Below are 20,446 nucleotides of genomic sequence, written 5' to 3' on the forward strand. Positions count from 1 at the left end.
AGGCGCCCCACCATTATTTCCTCCTGCTTTCCATAGTAGTTCACTATAACCCCAAAAGCCAAATTATTTGCCTACTTAGCACTTCCCAAGAGACGCTGCAGCATCAAATCAGTATACTATCACATGTGGCCAGCGCAACTTGCTGGAGAGTACAGTACATACCCATAGTGCACTTGTTGTCAGTATAATATCCATTAACATAGCATGTCCTTCCACTCCATGTAATCCTCTGCCAAGTGCTGTATAATAAACCCAGGATTAGTAACATTGTTCATCCTGGCCATCTATCCCATACCAGACGCTCCGCGCAGAAAAAAAACCAAAAACAAAAAAAAACACATAGGCAAACTCACCAATTCCCCTTATAGCAAGACCCCTTCTTATAGCAATCAAACCCATATGCCTTGCCAGGGATCACATAGGCCTCGACGCCGTAGCTAAATCCGGGCCCCTTGCGGCACTTGACGCTCGCCGAGCCGGAGTTGACGATCTTGCAGACGGCTCGGTCGCGTTTCTCTAGGCCAAGGGCCTCGGGAGAGGCGTCGGCTTCGGCGTCGCGGGCGTCGAGGTCGAGGTCAACAGGGAACTCGATGATTTCGAGGTCTGGGGCGGGGACGGCTTCGGCGATGGCCTCCGGGTTGGCGTTGGGGTTTGGCATGGCCATTGCGGCCAGGGGGAGGAGGAGGGCGGCGAGGGCGGTGGCCTGGAACTTCATGGTTTTGGTTTGGGACTTTGGTTTTTTTCGTGAGGAAGGATATCAATGAAGGGAAACGTTGGTTGTTCTTGCTGGGAAGGGACCTGGAGGGAGTTCTTATACCCTGCCCCAATTACGCCTCAAAATCACCCCAGATAGGATTCATTTCCAGAAATAGCTCCTCAGCCGAGGTCTTGCCGGATCTGAAACTCGCCCCTCGCGCCGCCTCGTATTCATGGAAAGCCCAACATATCCCCAAAGCGAGCTACGGGCGATTCCCCGTTATTACGAGCTCCGCCCCCTCCTAGCACGAATCAGCATCCCGGGGTGGGCAGCTCAGAGTCCGCGCAACCGCTAAGCCTCCGCGCTTCTGCAGCCGCGTTCCTGGAGATTAAGGTACGGCGAGCAGGTGATTGGACAGGGCAGGAAACGAATTCCGAGGCGGGAGGGTTCGAGCAATGGCCAGCGAGTCAGGAAGCAGAAGAGCCCCATGACGGAGGACTCTCCGGCGACTGCCATCCATTCACTACGAGCTGGTATCTCGCCGAAAATGCCAGTCAATTATCTGGAGCCAACAGTGTTTATAATTAGCACAAGTAGGCACAAGGAGAAGTTGCCATCTTCTGAAATTTTAGGATGAGCTTCGTGGCAGTCTGCCGAGTACATTTGCGTGTTTAAGCAAGTTGAAGACGAGCTCGTTATTATTCTTCCGCATCAACAGAACCCCAGCGCCCCCCGGGCTTCTCCTTGGGAAAGAGATCGGATTTTGTGTCCTTTCACAAGCATCATGCCGGGCTGAACGAGATCAAAGGTTTTGCCCGTAATTGCAATACGAGGGAACGCCAACCAGGGCTTGCACTCCTTGGAGTAACTTTCGGCGAACACGAGAGTTGGATTCGAATGCCCCTGGCAATTCGGCGGTACGAGATGAGGGTTTTCCTACTAGACCCAAACAGGGAAGTGTGGTGTGCCTGTGGACGATCTTGAATACGAGGCGCCAGCCCCAGGCGAATCAAGCTCAGCCGCCCAGCCCAGACTTTCTGGGGAAAACATTCTTCTCTTTTCCCCTCGCTACACACTGGAGATGTTTACGCAGCATGGCTCGGTGTTCGCTCGAAAACACATCTTGCCAACTGTCGTTACATATTGTACGCGAGTGATTAGAAAGTTCCAGTTCTAGCAACAACGGAGATGGGGTTTTTGAGGAAGGGAAGATCAACGTCGTGTTCATGGCTGACGAGAAAAGTGGTTGTGGCGAGGGAGTCTGGTGGAATAGCAACATCTTTCCATGCGCAATGGCTCTCGTCAGCTCAAACTGCGGGGCCGGGAATTGTCCAGTTACGCCGATTATTGATCCCTGCGACAAAGGTGTCTATATCTTCCTCCTCCTCGCGGTGCTGCAGGCTCGGCGAGACAGTGTCTGGAAGCAGATTGACTCAGCTCTTGTTGTAGAGATGGTGTTGGCTCTGGCGGGATATCGACTTTTCCATCTTGGCGATGCCATACTCCTTCACCGCAATAGGATCAGCTTTGTAAACCAACTTTCTACGCGAGAGCATGGTTCAACTTGCATCTCTACTACCTTGGCCAAGGGCGACGCAGAGAGTGACAGGCGATCAATGCGGGTCTTCTTTGGATAGTGAAGATGTTGGGTCTCAGATTTCCCTGGGGATGAGATAGAGCGAGGAAAGAGGGGACAAGCCAAAAGGTAAGTCATATCCTGAGATCAGTAGGACGAACTAGTCGAATGGTAGAGACACGAGTCTACATGTCTGTCTGCTGATGATTCGAAGTGCAACAGCACATCAAGCCTTGGTTCACACCAATATAACCAACGACCCTCTGCAACGGCAGGTAGAAGCTTGCCCTTATTCCGTTCCGGCTCTCTCACAAAAAAAAGTATAGTAACAAGCCGATCACCTGCCATTTTGTTGGCCAGTCCTTGGCCTTCATATCTCAGCGGCTAAATCCCTAAAGCCTCTCTTTCCCTCTTTCTCTTCCCCTGCACGTACCAGATGCTGTAGAAATTGCCAGTAGAAGTCCGTGTTGTCATCGCACAACAGCTTGACTGAGAAGATCTCTTTAATCTGGCTTTCACCAATTCCATGCCATCGTCAACCCTATTCTTTACCGAAACCTCGAGTGGAACCATCATATTCAGCGCTCAATAGACATGCATGCCTCATTGCAGAAGACGGGGCGGCATGGGCTACAGACGAGGATTTCGATGCGTGATTTGCGCTGCTGCCCACCCTGACACCTAACCTTACCCGGTTTTCGGTCCAATTCCCCGAGACCAGCCGGTGGGTGCAGCGGGTTATTGACTGGGCCGGTGGCCAGCTTATTGACACGCTGACACTGCAGCATGTCCAGGAGGCCTATGTGTCGGCGCGGTGGTACGAGTTCAAAAGCGAGAATGAGCGTATGACGAAGTGGACTTTAATGTTCCTCCGCTTGCCGTCGCTGCGCCGACTCGCAACAGATGGACTGTGAGGCGACGAGCATGAAGACGGATACAGTCTTCAAACACTGTTACTCACCTGTCGTCGGATTGGTCCGCAGGCGTACTTTGATTGCAAATTGCCCAAAACTCCAATCATACCGCCATATCTATTCCGCGCCAGAGTACGGCCCCCAGCCACTCGATCCTTGGTCTTCGCAGTTTTTATCCGGCGCTGTTCCTCGCCAGACATACCCTGAAACAATTGAGGCTCCAGATCAGGCCAAGCAAGGTTATTCAGAGTCTAGACGGCGTCCATTGGCCCACCTTTAGCGACCTTGCCGTGCTTAAGCCTCTCCATGACTGTTTACCTTCTCGGACACTACACGCATACTCCACCTGAGCTGGCAACAATCCTCCCATCCTCCGTGGAGACCCAAGTGGACGCGTGCAAATCAACCCCCTCGCCCCTCTTAAAATCTCTTCTGCATCACGTGTCCGCTGCCGCTCCTCCGGCCCGATTAGGCGAGCTGATCGTCACGAACCTGTCTTACCTGGCTGAGCGCGATGCCATAATGGCCTCGGTTGAAACAGGCACGCGGACACCGGGCTTGACGGCGGCTGAGCGTGCTGTCCCAGCAATTAGATATGCGACGGAGTTATCGAATATCTATTTATTATAGCCTTATAGATTTTTATGACAAAAAACTTGTGAAATTTGTTAGGGTGGATACCTGCGCTAGCGCAAGGTGCGGTTTGAGATACGTAGAAACAATTCCAAGTCTTTGGGGTCTTGGAGGCATTTCCACCCGTTTGAAGAGACGTGGTGAAATGGAATCTATTCGGTTCTTGGTGCTTGTGCGGGGACGCTTGGGTGGCGTCGGTCACGATAAGCACGGGGCATACAGAAGGCTGATCTGGAATGGGTCCCCGGTATATGAGGCTATCTTTTACTCATTCGGAAGTTCACCTACTTCGAATTTCAGACTCACCGGAGGTATAGAGTTTATAAGTTCTCACTGTTCCCGATTTTCTGGGGACAAACCTCGCGTGGCCAGGTTGATTCGCCACCCGCGTCGGAATGTGGACATGACCCGACGATTAGGTTCGCAGTGCCCCTGAAGGCGTTCGCAGCGACCAACCAAGTCAACGGGCCCTAACTCCAAGAAGACAAAGAGGCACTCACGGACCTCTCTCGTGTCAACGGCCCCCAGATTCCTCCCGACGAACATCACCACCCCCACAGGGGCCCCCGACCTTGGCCTTTCAACGACAAACCCTCATAATGGGGCTCCACATCGCACACCGGCCTTCGCCCGCGTGTGCCCTTTCTCTGTTCTCTCCCGGCCCCAGAGCCTGATTCTGTTAATATCCATGAGACCCATACGGCCACTCCGGCGCCGACATCATGCCATACGACCCGCTGGCCTGCGCGGTGATCTGCATTGTGCTGTATGCGATATCGGTGGTCTCGGTTGTCCTGCGCTTCTATGTCAGGTTTTATCTGTTGAACAATACGTCGACCGATGATTATCTTGCGGCAGGTGCGGCGGTACGTCCCCATTCTGCAATTACTGTAGGCCAAGGGAGAGGGTTGAGGGGCTGACAATCCATCATGAACAGATTGTATATACGGGCTTCTCGCTAAGCTACATCCTCGGCGTCCTAGTCTACGGCGTTGGGCGATATAGCTCGGAGGTTTCGCCTGGTGACTATGAGAATGGATTGAAGGTATGTAATGCGTCCAGATCACTCTTGCCTTGTCACTCCATCCGAAGCCGCATGCCTCTTCCCGTTCCCTCAAGCATACCGCACTGAGACTCAAACTGACAAATGCTTCTCATCCCTAACAAGACCGTCTTCATCGGCGAGCTCCTCTACTTCACCACAAACCTCCTCGTCAAGCTCTCCATAATCTTCACCCTCTCCCGCATCGTCACGACTCCTGCGCACCGCCTAACCCTCTACATCCTCGCGGGTTCCGGATTCGTCGTTACGATATTTACCTTCTTCTGGGCGGTCTTCTACTGCGACCCCGTGCGGTATTTCTGGACGCAGCAGCATGATTTCGCTCTCGGAGGAGATGGACCCGCAACGGGTCGCAGCGTTTCCGGATCCTGCAAACCAATATCTGAAGTCGTGGCCGTGGTCATCGTGCACGCGTCGTGGACGCTCCTCGCGGATCTGACGCTGGGTCTTGTCCTCCCCGTATTGATCTTATGGTCGTCGCAGATGCGGACTCGCGTCAAGGTTTCTGTCGGTGTGCTGCTGGGGGTTGGGTCTGTGTACGTCGACATCTCCTCTCAACGTTCAAAAATTGACCTCTGCAAATATGTATCCCCTTACCCGTCCTTTCCCCCGCTAACAACATTCCTGGCTGTACAGTGCCGCAATCGCAACAATCATCCGAATAATCTACCTCCCCTCCATCTCCCTCTCCGAAAGCCTCCTGACAAATAACCCCGTCATCTTCTGGAGTATAGTCGAGAGCGCCGTGGGGATCATTGCCTCGGCGGGCGCAACGTGGAGGCCGCTGCTTCGAGGCGATTCGCTGGGCGGATCGGGGTCCGGCTCCTCGGGGGCCCGGAGGTATATGGGGTCGGATAATGGTGGATTTAGTGGAGCTGGGTCGAGAATCTCGAGGGGGAGGCAGTCGTACAGGTCGGGATTTGAGGGTGGTGGGGGCGGGGGTGGGAGAGTAAAGGGGCTAGTAGGGCTGAGGTCGTTGACGGAGGAAGAGGAGGGGATTTTACTGGATGGAGTTGGAGTTGGGAAGGGAGGACGCATCTTTGCGAGTCAAGCAAGTGTCTAGCAGTGGGCGTAAAAAGCTGATTCTTTAAAAATGGCATCGTAATTCATTCAATCTCCTTGGGTAGCCATTTCTCCAAGGGGCTCACATTCACGGGTCCAATCGCTGAACCGAGACGGGGGATTCCTATTCTATCACTAAAGACCATGGGAAACGCTCTACAACACCTTCCCAAGAACCTCCAAAACCTCCCCAGCAACAAGATCCGCCCGATCTTTCTGGATGAAATGCCCCGCCCCCTCCGCGATAACCGGTCCCTTGCCCCTCCCCTCCTCTCGGGTAATCTTCACAAGACCCTCATTATACCTATTCCAATACGGGTTCACATAGGTCTTCGTGAGTTCCTCCCCCCTCCCACCGATCGGCATCCTCGCAGACTCCTTGGCAAAGGTGTCAAAGTCATGCCCGACAACCGTAACCCACGGTCCCTTCCCATCTGGTCCAATAAGAGCAGGCCCGTGGGAGTCCGGGAGGAGCGACGCGAGGTTCTTCCGCGAGAGACCCTCCTTGCTCCCGACGGAGGGGTGGAAGATACGCGCGATGCCTTCGCGCGCGGCGCGGAGGGCGTCCGCTGGGATCCCCTCGGGGAGAGACGCGGGGTCGAAATCGCCAGCGTCGGGGTCTGGGAATATTGAGACAAAGTCCGAGTTGGCAAGGACGCTGTCGAGCAATACCAGTCCCGCGACGGTGCGCGGGTACTCGTGCGCATAGAGGCGCGCGAGCGCGCACCCGATTGAGTTTGCGACTAGGATCAGCGGGATGGAATCGACATCCTCGGATTTGACGTCAAGCTTCTCACTCGCGATCTGCGTGATCAGTTGTCTCAGATCCCGCACGACGGCGAGACAGTCGTGCCCGTGTGTAGGGTCTTCAGCGCCGGCGTCGGCGGGGTCGCGGTCTGTTGTGGAGCCTTGGCCGTAGCGGTCGTAGGTTAGGAGGGCGGGGAGGGGCGCATTGGATTCTTGGAGGTTGGCGATTGTTGCGAACCAGGAGGCTTGCGGGAGGCCGAGGCCGTTGAGGAAGATTAGGAGGGGTGGCGGGGTTGTTGATGACGGGGTGGTTGGTGGGTGGAAGGTGTAGGAGATTTGGGCCGTTGGCTTGGTGGTAAGGGCGATGTGCTGGAGGTCAGCCATTTTGATAGTGGGTATGTCGGTAGGTGGCAGATGTGATCTGGTCAGTATTAATCGCGACCCGCCGGGGAAAGTGTCGGCCTTTAATAAGAAACTCGGCGTCGGAGATAGCGGAGGGCGAGCTGGCGGCCTAAAAAATGGACATGATTCAGCTGCGTGGATCAGGGCTGAGCAGCTGAAGGCTGGATCACTGAATCATTGCTTAGCACAACCAAGCTTACTCCACTTGGAATAGGCTGCGCCGCTGCTAACTCAACCCCTAAACCTCTCTAGCTTTAGCCTGTGCCGATAATCCTGCCCAGCCCACCATTCGTGTGCTCGCCTCTGGCTTGCTAATCTCGGTGACGTGCCGTATTTCCATGTCTGATTGCTACCTTTAGATCATCTGATACAGTTGGGAATCGTAAACGGGAAACACATCAACAATCCGATACTCAGGTTGGATCTGCTTATGATGCTATTGTCAGCCAAGCTTTGTAAGCGAGGCCAAATTGTGAATAGTAGGCAGCTTACCGGGCTGCTTGAGCAACTTTTACTTCTAGACTCCGGTCAAGGGGGCATTCTTCATATCTATCCTGCTAGCGCTCCGATACATGTAGACTATGACTTTACTTTGGGTACCTGTACTAGATTATGGCAACCGGAAAAGGAGCCGAAATCCATCTGTTCATTCACAAAGCCGACCCCTAGTGAGACCACATGACGGCATCCTGCAAGTTCAGATAGTAGTCTTGCTGGTTATGATAACATTGCGTGAGGCCTATGACAGTACTAGGTATGTTTGAACAGCATCCAGCGAGGAACCTTTGGTTGATGTCTATGGATCATGCGCTTAAGGAATAACTTGATGTGTGCTGGGTATGGATGTGGCGATGAGCAAGGATGTCAACATATCTTCTGTTATCATGGGCATGATTCAATGCCCGCAATCTCAGGATCCCTCTTACATTCTTCTTTGAAATGAAGTATGCACGCATATTATAGTGCTCTTTCCAAATAGACTGCGGGACGCGGAAATCCCAGCAGCTACAGTATGCCAGAAAAGCACACCTGACAGAGATCTGAATAAAAAAGAAAGAACTTGAAAATGTTAATTTAGTTCGATCTTCCCGAGAAAAGGCAGATTGTTAATTGTTGTATCAAGAAAGGTAAAACTCTCGATATAGTCAGCTCTCTAATATGATCGACCTTCTAGGCGGCGATGAGATTGCCAACAAGTGCTCATATCCCTAGGGACACCAACTCCTTGGTTCACACTACGCCCGCACTACCGCTCATTCTTAAAGCTTATGTGGACAATCCATACCAATCATTAATCGTACATTGAGATGCGTAAGACTACGCCCAAAAGCCACCATACTAAGCTTCACACATAGTCCCCGCTGACCGGACCGCAATACCCTAGCGGAGGCTGCGGAGCGGAGCCCCTCGGCGGCGCCGACTCCGTAATGGAGATAGAACGGCGACGATCTGCAACCCTGACGCGAACCGAACCATGTGCGGGTCAGGGAATGGACCTCGCCAACCTCCGAGGAACGAATAGTTAGCACGGTAGACCTGTTCTGCAGTATGCGCATACCAAGACCCTCCGCACGTGCGTTTCGCAGCTCCGATCGCTATCGGCCCTATCACGGCGTCGCAGCGGCGTATGCGTATGCGTATTAGCGGAATGTACCGCTCCCGCTAGTCCGTCTTTTGCTCAGCTCAGAGCGGAGGCCCAATGCGGGTGATGATGTGGTTACTCAGAGAGGGGTGGAAGGAGGGGTAGTATATCTTTGCGCAATCCTCGCCCTGTCGTGGGAGGGGTGCTGACCTTCTTACTTGAATATCATCCTCAACTACTCCGTCACATCAACCAACCAAAACCATGGCGCCCATTCGCAAAGGGGAATATATGATCCAGACGAACAGCCAATCAAGTGCGCGGTCAGTAGTACGCCGTGTGGCTCGATTATACTTCTGACAGCCACCTCCTTCAACCTTCGCATGCTCCAGCACACCCCAGTCTCGCGTGCCCATGCTAACCAAGCTCTTCTGTGGCTAGGCTGAACCTCCAACACTACTGGGTCAAAGAGTCCCTGGGCTACCTCCTTCATCCGGACATCCCGGTCCCCGAAAATGCAAAGGTCGCGGATATAGCTACGGGGACTGGGTACGTTCCCATCCACTCCCCTCCCAAACACACGGAGCAAGGGGAAAAAAACCAACCTGTCGTCAATCAGAATATGGCCCCTCTCCTTCTCCCGCCTCCCCTCGGTCCCACCCACAGTCCAGATCGACGGCTTCGACATCACAGACGCCATGTTCCCGCCGGCCGACTGGCTACCGCCCAACGTCTCCCTGCGCACCCTCGATATCCTACAGCCAGTCCCGGACGAGCTAAAGGGGCAATACGACGTCGTGTGTATTCGGTATTTTGGGGTTCTGATCCGGAATAATGATCCCGAGTTTGTGTTGCGGAATTTGGTGGATCTGCTCAGTATGATTCTCCCATTGATTAAGAACGGGTATATTGCGGAATGAAGTGGGGGTGGAGGTGGGTTACTTGGTTTGAACGATGGATGTACTGACGAGACATACTCAGAGCCTGGTGGATATATCCAATGGATGGAATCAGACATCTACAACCAGGCCGTCGTCAAGTCCACGCACAGCGCGCTGTACGGAGTCACGACAACGCTAGAGCAGCATCTCCCGTCCTGGCGGCAGTATCTCGATTCGTCCGAGTTGCGCTATGAGTCCGTCCATCTTACCAACATACCCTCTCGCCCTAGTTTTGGACTTGGCTCATGTGCTAATCTTTCTATTTCTATCTCCTAGCTGGCTCAAAACCCTACCCACGACCTGCAAGTCCATCGGCATGTCCGAGGCGAAGCTCTACACACCGAAAATCTTCCCGGCCATGCGGTTCACCGCGTCGTATGCTGTGCTCGGTGCGTGGGAGGAACTCAGCTACAAGTTTCTGGATGAGCGTCCCGATAAATTCTTGGGCTCGGGGCCGGAACTCAGGGAGAAGATTGAGGGGTTCCGGAGAGAGGTTGCGCAAGGCGCGGCGCTGGATTTGGGGTTTTACGTGACTGTTGCGAGGAAATGAGGATGAGATATTGTAGTGAATAGTGAATAGTATCGAATAGTGACATTTCTATTCTGAATCCTTTTCGTATAGAGGGAGTTTTGGTTACTCGTGTGGTTGTCCAACGGGCCTTCGTACCGTCTTCGTCGTATTATTTATCATCTGTAGACATTGCTAGGGAAAACATCCGGCTGACATGGGCCGAGATCCTTGCAATCAGGTCGCAAATGGATATAATAAGAGGAAAATGTAATATAAAGTCTCCAGCCCCCCGCCTCTTTCAGCCACTCGCTTTCAGGATATCTTCGTACCTACGCACCTACCGCAAGGACCTCTTGTGCCTCCAGCAATCTCAAATACATCCCTATCCAAACAATACAAGAATTAGCAGACAGACAAAGTCCTTGCGGGCACTCCATTACACCAGCCAGCAAATAGGGGAATAGAATAGACCTTACCACCAACCCTCCACCGCCTCGCAACAACCTCAAACGCCGCCTTCATGGCCCCAACAATCTCCTCCAGCCGCGCCTTCTCGACCGTCTCCTCGGGCTCGCCATCATGATCGATCCGGACTCTAGTCTGAGGAACAGCTGGGCATTTCAGACTCCTCGCCTCCCGCAATGTCCGCATGTGCACGCCCAGCGTGCGGTACGCAAAGTACACCCGCCACGGGGACAGCCCCGCCGCGTCGCGGGTGAAGAGACAGTCATTGGCGAGCAGGTTCGTGTAAATGGTGTCGGTGGTCTCGGCGATGAGCTCCGATGCGCGGGTCGGTGCGTGCAGGATTGGTTCCCGGGTGGTTGGCGTTGTTGCGCTCGCGCTCGTTGCGCTGGACAGATGTGGGGTGTAGAGGGCCAGCGTGGTGCTTTGCGTAATTAGTTAGGTAAGAGGTAGGACAGAACAGTGAAAGTAGGGATCATCGGGTGTGATTCAAAGTGTGATGGAGAGCAGAAAGGGACGGTGTGTGCGTACCCATAGATAAAAGTAATCGTGTCCAGATCCGGTTCGTCGAGCTGCATAGCGGCGGTGAGCATCGCCTGCAGGGTCGTGTCGAGTTGTATCCGCTCTATATCATCCTGGCGTGCGTTTACATCCTCGTTGCCGTTTCTGGTGCTGGTGCCATTGCGCGGGCCAGATCTATTGAGGAAACAGATGACTTTGCCCAGAACCCGGGCAGCCTGGCAGAGAAGGGAAAACTTGCTCATGTGTTTGGTGCTGGGCGTCGCGACGGTCCAGATTTCCGTGGCATTGACGATCTACCCCAGTATATGTTAGCGGTGGTAGGCAGGGTCATTGTGGAGCTAAGGCCATACCCCGTTATTCCAATCCTCATCATCAACCGGTAGGAGATCGTCCAGCTCCGGATCCGGTGTTGCGAAAGGGCGGGTTGGGGCGGCGATGCTCACGAAGCTGTATATATATAAAAAAATAAAGGTCAGTGAGCATCGCGTAGCGCATAGGTAACTTGGAAGGCGCAAGCTACCGGTCAAGAATTACAACAGCCCACCACGCCCTCCTTCGTTCCTCGACCTCAATCAGCGACGTTGGTCTCGGTGGATTCATATTCACGTTGCGAGTACTAGTCCCGTTGATCCCAAGGACATACATATACCGCGCACAGGTGCCAATCGTCATATACGCGTTGGGATACAGTCCATGACCAAGCTCATAAATGGCGATGAAGATATTCGCCTGCAGTACCAAGATTGAAGGAGTGCCTGACCCCTCGACCCTTTGGTAAAATTGTTTGGTCCAATCGTAAATCCCCAGCCGTGGATCTTGGATTGGGGTTGATATTATCAGTCGTAATACGAGCAAGAGAAGGACTACATCGGCCTTATTGTGGTGGAGATTATCGCGGAGATAGACGTCGTAGAAGCGCACTCTCGAGAGGATGGGCATCCAGGGATGAATGGTTTCGAAAAACTTGTCGGCCGTCTCTTGGATCATCTCGAGGCTACCGACAGCGGCTGAAATGTGGCCGGGAATCTGTGTACCGTGTTGGTCAACTTGGACTTGAAGCGGTCCATGTTGGAGGAGCGTTGGGTCTAGGAAGAGTATGGAGGAGAGCGTTAGGGGAGGGAGCTCAGGTTTAGTGCTGTCGCCGATGGTGTCAATCGCTGTAGGTGCGGCAGGGGATGCTGGCGATAGCAATGTGTTTGACTCGATCCGGTTATACCGGTAATCGCACCGCAGATTCTTCCTGGACAGAGTCAGCCGAGATTGATCGACAAAGGGGCAGGCGATGAGCACCTAGCGCACAGCGAGCACTTTGGGAGTGCTTTGTCACATCTGCGCTTCCTGTCCTTGCACGACTTGCAGGCTTGAAGAGCTGGTGCGGGTCTCGTAGTGGCTTCCATGGCTGGTGGGCGGGGATGAGGGGAAAGAGAGTCGGCCGCCGGTTGCGGGTGCAGTGTGGACGATCTGCGGACGGGCTGACGGCCGCCGGCGGCCGAGCATCAGGTGGAGTTTGAACCCCTGCGCACTGGCATCTGATTGGTTGGCTGTGAATCAGTCTCTTGTGTAGAGCTGTTGATGACCGAGAATGGAGTGCGTTAATGATTCAGAAGCCGATGGAATGGGAGGCCGTAGCTGTAAAGGATCCGAGCTATAGTAAGATATCCGCTGTAAAGGACCCAAGCTATAGTAAGATATCCCAAAGCCAAAAGACATATAAACTCTCAATACTCTCCTCATGAACTCTCATCATCCGTCTCTCTTCTGCAATACTATCATCACATCCCACTCAATTCCAACCTCATCAGAGCCAGCCACTATGTCCCCCGCTCAGCCCTACGCCCACCTGCACACCAACCCCAGCGGCCCGGGCGACGCCCGCCCAACAGCCCTGCGAATCCTCGCCGACGAGTCTCTGACCAACGCGCTCCCCGGCACAAACATCGTCCTCACAGGCGCGTCGTCCGGGATCGGCCTCGAAACCGCACGCGCACTCTTAACAACGGGCGCAACACTCTACCTGCCCGTCCGAAACCTCGAGTCAGCAAAGACTGCCCTCTCCACTCTCCTCCAGTCCTCCCCCCACAATGGATCGCGCATCCACCTCGTGCAAATGGACATCTCCTCTCTCGCAAGTGTCAGGCAGGCCGCCGCCGAGATTCTTCGCCTCTCGAGCGGCAAGATCAACACTCTCATCGCCAACGCAGGCATGATGGGGCTCCCAGAGCTGACCCTCTCCGCGGACGGATACGAGATGCACTTTGCGACAAATTACCTCGGCCATTTCTATCTGTTCCATTTGCTCAAGGATGCGTTGCTGAGCGCAGCCTCGGCGGCGAAATCGTCTCGGGTCGTTGTCGTCTCCTCGTCTGCAGCGCGGGCTGCGGGGCTGGATGGCGAGGGCGACAACGTGCATTATGACTACAATTTCACGCGGGCGACATCCACATACGACATGCAGACCGCATATGCCCGCGCAAAGCTCGCCGAAATCTACCTGGCAAACACGATTGAGCGGCGGTATGGGGCTCGCAATTTGCACGCGACGAGCCTGCACCCTGGCGCAATAGACACTGCGATCTCGCGGCATGTCGGCCGGGGATTTGTGGATATACTCATGAGTAACCCGGCCATTGCGCGGATTCTCAAGAGCCCCGAGCAGGGGGCTGCGACGACGGTTTGGGCGGCTGTTGCGGCGGAGTGGGAGGGGCGGGGAGGGCGGTACCTGGAGGATTGTGGGGAGGCGGGGAAGGGGGTTGATGATGGGGATGCGTTTGGGGTTGGGTTTGTTCCAAAGATGTATGATGTTGATGCCGAGGAAAAGGTTTGGAAGGATATGTGTGGGTTGGTGGGGGTTGCAGAGAACTGAACTAGGATGCTAGCCTCGTTGAACAACAGGCAGGGCATGCAAGAGGCAGAGAGCAGTAGGGGGTGGTAGTAGAGCATTCTATTGCTGGTAGCACTGTACTGTTGGTTCGGTTCTCATATTAAGTGGGTTCGACCGCGAGGCCTGGGCTTGACAAAACTTCCCACGTCGCATGGTCTGGGAGGAATAAGCGGTCGATCCCCATGTTCTATATGATCCCCATAGTAAGGTAGTATTGCCCGTGATCGATCGCTTACCACCAGATAATCGTCCAATGAATCTTATATATTCCTGATAACTGCCATTTTGGATGACACGGCAGCTCTCCTCTTCTGACGTTCCCTGCGACATGAAAATCTCATCCGTGTGTAACTAAACCAGATCCCCAGGTCCCCAGGTCAAGTCAAGTGAGGTCAGAGCAAGATGATCCTGGTTTGATTGGCTGCCAATGGCGGGTCTCGTCAGCTGAGGCCTGCTGTCAAAGTAAGGCATATCCCGGATATATGAGCTCATGTGATAGTATGCTTTAGATCTTCTTTGCCGTCCCATAGTTACACGCAGGGTCTGACATGGATGATGCTCATCTGTCATCGTATCATCATATAGAGTAAGGATTTCTCCTGCCAGAGAAATATGACTCTAGAGTGTAGTTCTAGCCGCTTCAGGAAGCCAATATGCAAGTAAATCCAAGCCAAACTCCCAACTCCTCATCTATTCACTGCCACCCTCCCCTTCCCTTCCCTTCTTATTCTCACCACTCCATCCGAGCCCCCGGCCATGATCACGCCTTACCCTGATAGCTCCCCATACTCAACAACTGCGCCCCAGCGGCCTCCTGCCTAATCGTCCCAGGATGCCAATACCCCCAGATAACCATAACAGCAACCATCAGCACCGCATCAAAGACAAACATCGGCCACTCGTTCGCAAGGAGATACCCCTTTTGCCCCATGGCATACTCAATCACCCGAAAGATCGAGCGAACCATGATCAGCCAACTAACCGCATAAAGCGGATACAGATGCTTCTTCCAGACCGTATCCCCAGTCGTAGGCCCGCGCTTCATCCTCCTCTCAAACACAATTGACGTAACAATAAAGAATCCAAAGACGATAATCTGCACCATAAGCCCCCCAATCACAATCCCCTTGGCCATCTGGCCCATCCCGTCCATGGCCATCATCCCCGCGCCAGTGCCCTGTACGAGGAAGGAGATAATGTCGCCGGATACAAAGGTCTTTGTTACCCAGTTTATGCGGACGAGCGAGTACTTTTCTGCGCCGACGCTGCGGATTAGGCGGGCCAGGACCATGTAGATGGATGCGGCGAAGAGGACGGGACCGAGCAGGACGAAGACGCTTTGGATTATGTAGGGGATCAATTCCGCGGTTTGGTTGGTGCATGCGGCGCGGGCGGCGAAGCCGATTATTTCGACTGCGGCGTGTTAGTCAAGAGGTTTGTGAGCGGGTGGGTGGTGGGTGGATAGGCGACTCTATGGAGATAGGGGAGGTCATACATATACCGCCAATGCAGAATGGGATGCAGAAGCGTGCTCGTGTCTTCCAGGCCTTCCAGCAGTGGAAAGCTGTTAGGATGAAGAAGAGTATTAGGAAAACAATTGAGGCGGCGATGGAGGGGACGTATTCCCAGAGGTAGTAGTCGCCGCGGAAGGGTTCGAGTTTGGCCATTTTTGACTGTAACAATTGTGTGTCTCTTCTGATGGTTGGTTTACTTTCCTCGTGCGGAATGGACGCCGTCTCCTTTATAATCTGCAGCTCGATCCGTCCAGGGTCTATACGCGTATAGCAAAGATAAAATTAGGGCTCGGGGTGGAGCCTCCCGGACCAAAGAAAACCGCACTAAGCTGTGTGGCCCGTGCATACGCGGACTTTCTCGCCTCTTATTTGCGCAAATTTTCATGAACCCTGCGCCTCAAAGATAAATCAGGCTAAGGTTCTGATTCCACGCGGCCGATCTGGAGACTCACTGCATTGGTGGGGAGAGAGATCAGAAATCTTCATCGACCTGCCCCTGATTTCTTTTCCCACGATAGGCGCCAGGATAACGGTCGCTTAATATCCTGCTCTCGCCACTCCACCACCCTCGTGCAGCAATACGCGTACTCGGACTCGGCCCTCGGAATGGCACGACGAACCCATAGGAAATCGCGGAATGGCTGCCTCGAGTGTAAGCGGCGGCATGTCAAGGTGTGTAAGCGAGGCATACACTCTCATTACCCCGCAGGATGATTAACCATTTCCTGTACCCTCAGTGCGACGAGCGCCAGCCCATCTGCTCCAACTGCATCGCCTCCGAGCGAGTATGCGAATACGGCAGCCGCTTCCTCAGCGCGAATCCTCGGTCTCCTTTTCCGGGACCGGGACCTCAACCTCAAGCCCAGGCTCAACCACAAGCACACTCAGTGCCGACCACTCCAGGTTCCGGCGCCGGCATCTCCCCGCATCGCCAAAGCCCAGACCAGGGTCCCTCAGCCTCCTCCCTCTCGGCATCCTCAGGCTTCTCCGACCAGCCGGTCAACATGCTCCACATCGAACTCTTCCAAAACCTCTGCACCCGGACCCTCGAGACCTTCGACCCAACCCGGTCGACCCCCTGGCTGACAGATATTGTCGGCCAATCAGTCACATCATCGCCCTACCTCGTCAACGAGCTCCTCGCGTTCAGCGCACTACACATGAGCACGACGCGGCCGCCCATTCAACGGGCATTCTACCGTTACCACGCGGCTCAACTTCAAACTCACGCGCTGGCCATATACAAGGAGATGAATCCCCCCGTCACGCACGAAACATGCGTCCCGCTCTTCGTCTTTGCTGCCGTGTTGGGGATCCATATGCTGTGCGATACGCTGATCTACCGCGACGACAACGAAGAACAAGGGCCGCATACGGGGGAAAACCGAGGCTGTAATAATGGCAGCCATCCGAGCGACTTCCGCGCCTTCCTCACCCGCTTCGTTCACTTCTTCCGGCTCTACCACGGCGTCCGCGCAATCATCGGCGAGTCTTGGCACTTTATCCAGGATACACCACTGGCCCCACACTTCAAGTACAACATGGACCTGTACAAGCTCCCTGGCCGCCTGGGCCTGGGTCCCGGGTGCGCGAAACTCCTCGGTCTAGTCGAGCGCGCGAATCTGGGAAACGACCTCACTAAAACATATAAACAGGCCATCGAGTCGCTGCAGGCCTGCCTAAACGTCATCGACGGCTCAACCTCAGCCTCAACCTCAATCCCACCATCATCAGCATCACCCGGATCCGACTCCCCCCGTCGCGATCCCATGCATCAACACGACGCCGCAATAAACGGCATAACGACGTGGCCACTCCTGCTGGATATCGAGTTCGGGGATCTGCTTGAGCAGGGACGGCCCGAGGCGCTGGTTATCCTTGCGCATTATGGGATGTTGCTCCATCGGTTCCGGGACTCGTCGCTGTTTGGCGATTCGGGGCGGTTTGTTGTGCAGGGGGTTACGAGGTTCTTGGGGCAAGGGTGCGGGTGGGAGGAGTGGTTGGAGTGGCCGAATGAGGTTGTTAGTCGTTGAGCGTTGGATTTAATGTACATGAGAATACATGTTCTGTTCATGAGCTGTGTATCTTCTGCGGTAAGATGGTTTGCTGTTTGGATCCTTCGTCGCGAGCTCCCGACTGCGGCTTGTGCACCTAGTGGATGAGTAAGGTGAGTAGAGCAGGCGGAAGGTAGGGAAGGAGAGGGAGCTGAGAGGGGAAGGCTCAAATATGGGCATTTTATTTGCAATCCACGGTCGATCCACTGGGAAGGATTTCATTAGAAGCCGTAATGACCATAATATATACAGATCAAGGCATATGTAGTCATAAAACATAATAGAAAGGGTATACATGTCGTGGAAAATCAGATCGCCTCAAATGATGTCAAGCACCACTAGAGCGCCGATTGGAAAACCGCCACAACAGCGACGAAGACAACCAGCCTCACACTACCCAGCATCTCCAGCACAGGCGCCGCACTCTCCTCGCGTACCGCAAACCGCATCTCCGAGTTCCCAAAGTCAAACACAGACACAACGCCCTTGAGGAAGCTCGCGCCAAGAATATACAGCTCCGTCGTATTCGTCGCATCACCCTCACCTGTACCCATCTGCAGCGGGTGGGTAATCGCAGAGAGGCACACGTCGTCGTCGCCAGCATGCAGGATGAGATCATCACTGCTCGTCCCGAACGTCGTTCCGCCCAGCGTGACGGAGAATTTCGGCGGGCTAGCGTCGCACTTGACCAGGTATGCTTGCTGGATCTCACTCCAGGAACCGGGCGGGTCGAAGAGCGCATTGTACTCCTCGGCGACCCTGGTCGGGACGGAGGACAGCGGAGCCCCCGTGTCGACGATCGTCTGGTACTCGTCAGTGTACTCGCCGTTGTCGCCGTAGTTTAGCCGCTCGACGGTCGTCGCCCAGTACGAGCGGAGTCGCGTCCCGTTGGGTGTGCGGTACGGCGCATCATCGTAGTACTCCGCGGGGACAGCCGTGTAGTCACCTACTGTGTCAACGTCCGGCAACCCGCCGAGGACCATGTACCCGCCATGTCCGGTCTCGTCGTCCGAAGAGAGGCGGTTGAGGGCAAGGGAAAAGTAAGGCTCGACGAGGCCGCGGCGAAACATGTTTACAAAGAGCGGGATGTAGGGCTGGTTCTCGCCCTGGTACGTCAGGCTCTCTTCGTCGATTGTCCCGTTGAGTTCCCACGCGTTTGTGATGACCGGGTATGCGAGGCCAAGGACACCGCTGGACCCGAGATTCACGGGGGTCGACCAGTTGACGAGACCGAAGCGCTGGTCGGTCACGGTGACGCCGCCGAGCTCAATGTCCTCGAGACCCATCAGACCGCGCACCATGCCTGCGCCGTAGATCACTTGGAAGGACTCGTTCGAGAGGCGTTGGAAGGTATTGCTATCGCCGAGCTCGTACTCTTCATCTGCGTACCCGCAGGACTCTTGCGAGACGGTGACAAGGGTATCCCCGAGCCCCGTGGGCGTCGTGCACTCGAAATCGTCTTCGATGACAAACGTGTCGCTGCTCCCCGTGTCGACGAGCAGGTTGAATGTTTCGCCGCCGATCGTGACCGGTGCGTGGAAGCGCGAGCCCCACAGTGTTGCCCGGAGCTCGATGGTGTGGGAGGAGGTGTTGGTGCTTTGGCGGATGGACAGGTCCCGCGGGATGCGGAGCGCCGCAGCGCTGGCGCTGGCGCTGGCCAGCAAGCCGCCGGCGACGAGGGCGCGAAGATTCATGGTGAGGTTGGGTGTTGCAAGTTCGAAGACAGGGAAAACCGGACGAGGGAAGTGTCATAAATAGGCAACCGTCAATCCGGATCGATCGGGGTAACACACGGCGGCAAACTGAGAGTACAGCCCAGCGAGTGGGGCCTGCGCCCGCCGCGCCCGATTGGGATCGCCTGAGGCTGTCCCCAGCAGTTTATCTTGTACATTGTACAGGAGAAGGGTGGCTGCAGTGGTCAAAGCTAATTCTCTTTGAATGAAGCTTGTCTCGCTCGGATCTGAGAATACGAGGGCCGATTCAGTTCGAAAAGTTCAACAAAAAGCAACACAAAAACCGGTCGGCAGACACAGAGTCAGACAAACGGCCCCCATTGGTGGAACCCTTGGCAGGCTGTCTCAGCCTGTGGCACGTGTGCCTGACCTCGATGACCTCAGCCAAGGTTCACTTCCGCTAACAAAGCCTTCTCCACAGACTCCACGAGGCAGATTTTGTGATTGACAATCTCACAGCCTCAATGGAAGCGGATCTATCCTGGCTGCCCGGCTTAGTTGCCTTTAGATGGAGCCCCAAGCTTCAACCTTACCAGCCATATTATTTCGAATAGCCAATGGCCCACCAACTACCTACCCTGCGCGTCACCGCGTTGCCGAAATTTACCCCATGTACATAGCCGATGCATATAGACGACCAGTATCCCGGATAACTTGCCTGCCTGTCTATATATACACTACCATAGCCTATTGACCTAACATCGAATTACATTGGCTAAATATCGTGGCCAGTTTCAACAGACTCAGGTTGCATGTCGCCTTCGGGTTATATATATAATCCCGCACCCAAAAGCATTTATGCAGGCTACATGCCACCCGCAATGCAGAGAAAAGTTTTCGTTACCTTGTCTGATTATAGGTTCACATCATTGGTCTCGTAGCGTTCTATGATAAAGTAAACGAGCAAATGCTCATCCCACTACTATCTCCATTTAGCTAGCATACTATATTCTGTGGCTAATCTTGATTGTTACGTATAGATGACAAGATATAGATATCAAGGGAGAGAACATATTGATTCCGAAAAGTAACATTGTAAAAAGGGTATCTATCATGTGAAGTGAAGTCAACAGAAGGTAAGCCGCCCGAGAAAAAGTATGACCAGAATAGAATATATGTACACTACCCATCCTGGTCATAAGAAAAGGCACC

The 20,446-nt window shown here is 54.2% G+C and overlaps 9 protein-coding genes across 9 annotated transcripts; 4 read left to right on the forward strand and 5 right to left on the reverse strand.

Annotated features, from left to right (window-relative positions):
• Positions 1-349: 349 nt before the first annotated feature.
• Positions 350-715, reverse strand: BJX68DRAFT_267153 (uncharacterized protein; the record flags this gene model as incomplete). Its single annotated transcript, XM_071045725.1, has 1 exon — positions 350-715. The coding sequence occupies one exon, from the start codon at positions 713-715 to the stop codon at positions 350-352; it is 366 nt and encodes a 121-aa protein (XP_070898688.1).
• A 3,827-nt stretch (positions 716-4,542) lies between these two features.
• On the forward strand, positions 4,543-5,946 carry BJX68DRAFT_267154 (uncharacterized protein; the record flags this gene model as incomplete). The annotated part of the gene is made up of 4 exons (XM_071045726.1): positions 4,543-4,686; positions 4,758-4,865; positions 4,989-5,419; positions 5,520-5,946. The coding sequence occupies 4 exons, from the start codon at positions 4,543-4,545 to the stop codon at positions 5,944-5,946; spliced, it is 1,110 nt and encodes a 369-aa protein (XP_070898689.1).
• Positions 5,910-7,114, reverse strand: BJX68DRAFT_237839 (alpha/beta fold hydrolase). Its single transcript, XM_071040254.1, has one exon. The coding sequence runs from the start codon at positions 7,074-7,076 to the stop codon at positions 6,102-6,104; it is 975 nt and encodes a 324-aa protein (XP_070898690.1). The 5' UTR covers positions 7,077-7,114; the 3' UTR covers positions 5,910-6,101.
• A 1,826-nt stretch (positions 7,115-8,940) lies between these two features.
• BJX68DRAFT_267156 (class I SAM-dependent methyltransferase) lies at positions 8,941-10,167 on the forward strand (the record flags this gene model as incomplete). Its single annotated transcript, XM_071045727.1, has 5 exons — positions 8,941-8,999; positions 9,118-9,225; positions 9,296-9,552; positions 9,658-9,811; positions 9,894-10,167. The coding sequence occupies 5 exons, from the start codon at positions 8,941-8,943 to the stop codon at positions 10,165-10,167; spliced, it is 852 nt and encodes a 283-aa protein (XP_070898691.1).
• Positions 10,168-10,457: 290 nt separating this feature from the next.
• BJX68DRAFT_267157 (Zn(II)2Cys6 transcription factor) lies at positions 10,458-12,509 on the reverse strand (the record flags this gene model as incomplete). The annotated part of the gene is made up of 6 exons (XM_071045728.1): positions 10,458-10,510; positions 10,605-11,014; positions 11,122-11,405; positions 11,463-11,559; positions 11,633-12,352; positions 12,412-12,509. 6 exons carry the CDS (start codon positions 12,507-12,509, stop codon positions 10,458-10,460), a joined length of 1,662 nt encoding a protein of 553 aa, XP_070898692.1.
• A 416-nt stretch (positions 12,510-12,925) lies between these two features.
• Positions 12,926-13,975, forward strand: BJX68DRAFT_255489 (short-chain dehydrogenase; the record flags this gene model as incomplete). Its single annotated transcript, XM_071043046.1, has 1 exon — positions 12,926-13,975. The coding sequence occupies one exon, from the start codon at positions 12,926-12,928 to the stop codon at positions 13,973-13,975; it is 1,050 nt and encodes a 349-aa protein (XP_070898693.1).
• A 778-nt stretch (positions 13,976-14,753) lies between these two features.
• BJX68DRAFT_267159 (RTA1 domain-containing protein) lies at positions 14,754-15,660 on the reverse strand (the record flags this gene model as incomplete). Its single annotated transcript, XM_071045729.1, has 2 exons — positions 14,754-15,406; positions 15,495-15,660. The coding sequence occupies 2 exons, from the start codon at positions 15,658-15,660 to the stop codon at positions 14,754-14,756; spliced, it is 819 nt and encodes a 272-aa protein (XP_070898694.1).
• A 453-nt stretch (positions 15,661-16,113) lies between these two features.
• Positions 16,114-17,694, forward strand: BJX68DRAFT_276023 (Zn(II)2Cys6 transcription factor domain-containing protein; the record flags this gene model as incomplete). The annotated part of the gene is made up of 2 exons (XM_071047985.1): positions 16,114-16,179; positions 16,245-17,694. The coding sequence occupies 2 exons, from the start codon at positions 16,114-16,116 to the stop codon at positions 17,538-17,540; spliced, it is 1,362 nt and encodes a 453-aa protein (XP_070898695.1). The 3' UTR covers positions 17,541-17,694.
• Positions 17,693-19,490, reverse strand: BJX68DRAFT_96903 (pepsin-like aspartic protease). Its single transcript, XM_071050097.1, has one exon. The coding sequence runs from the start codon at positions 19,253-19,255 to the stop codon at positions 17,900-17,902; it is 1,356 nt and encodes a 451-aa protein (XP_070898696.1). The 5' UTR covers positions 19,256-19,490; the 3' UTR covers positions 17,693-17,899.
• Positions 19,491-20,446: the final 956 nt, after the last annotated feature.

The sequence above is a fragment of the Aspergillus pseudodeflectus genome, assembly GCF_044049435.1.
Source record: "Aspergillus pseudodeflectus strain CBS 756.74 chromosome Unknown BJX68scaffold_23, whole genome shotgun sequence".
Classification (NCBI taxonomy): domain Eukaryota; kingdom Fungi; phylum Ascomycota; class Eurotiomycetes; order Eurotiales; family Aspergillaceae; genus Aspergillus; species Aspergillus pseudodeflectus.

Excerpts from the sequence above, each read along its gene's own strand:
- BJX68DRAFT_237839 (XM_071040254.1), bottom strand. The coding sequence starts at position 7,076 with ATGGCTGACCTCCAGCACATCGCCCTTACCACCAAGCCAACGGCCCAA.
- BJX68DRAFT_96903 (XM_071050097.1), bottom strand. The coding sequence starts at position 19,255 with ATGAATCTTCGCGCCCTCGTCGCCGGCGGCTTGCTGGCCAGCGCCAGC.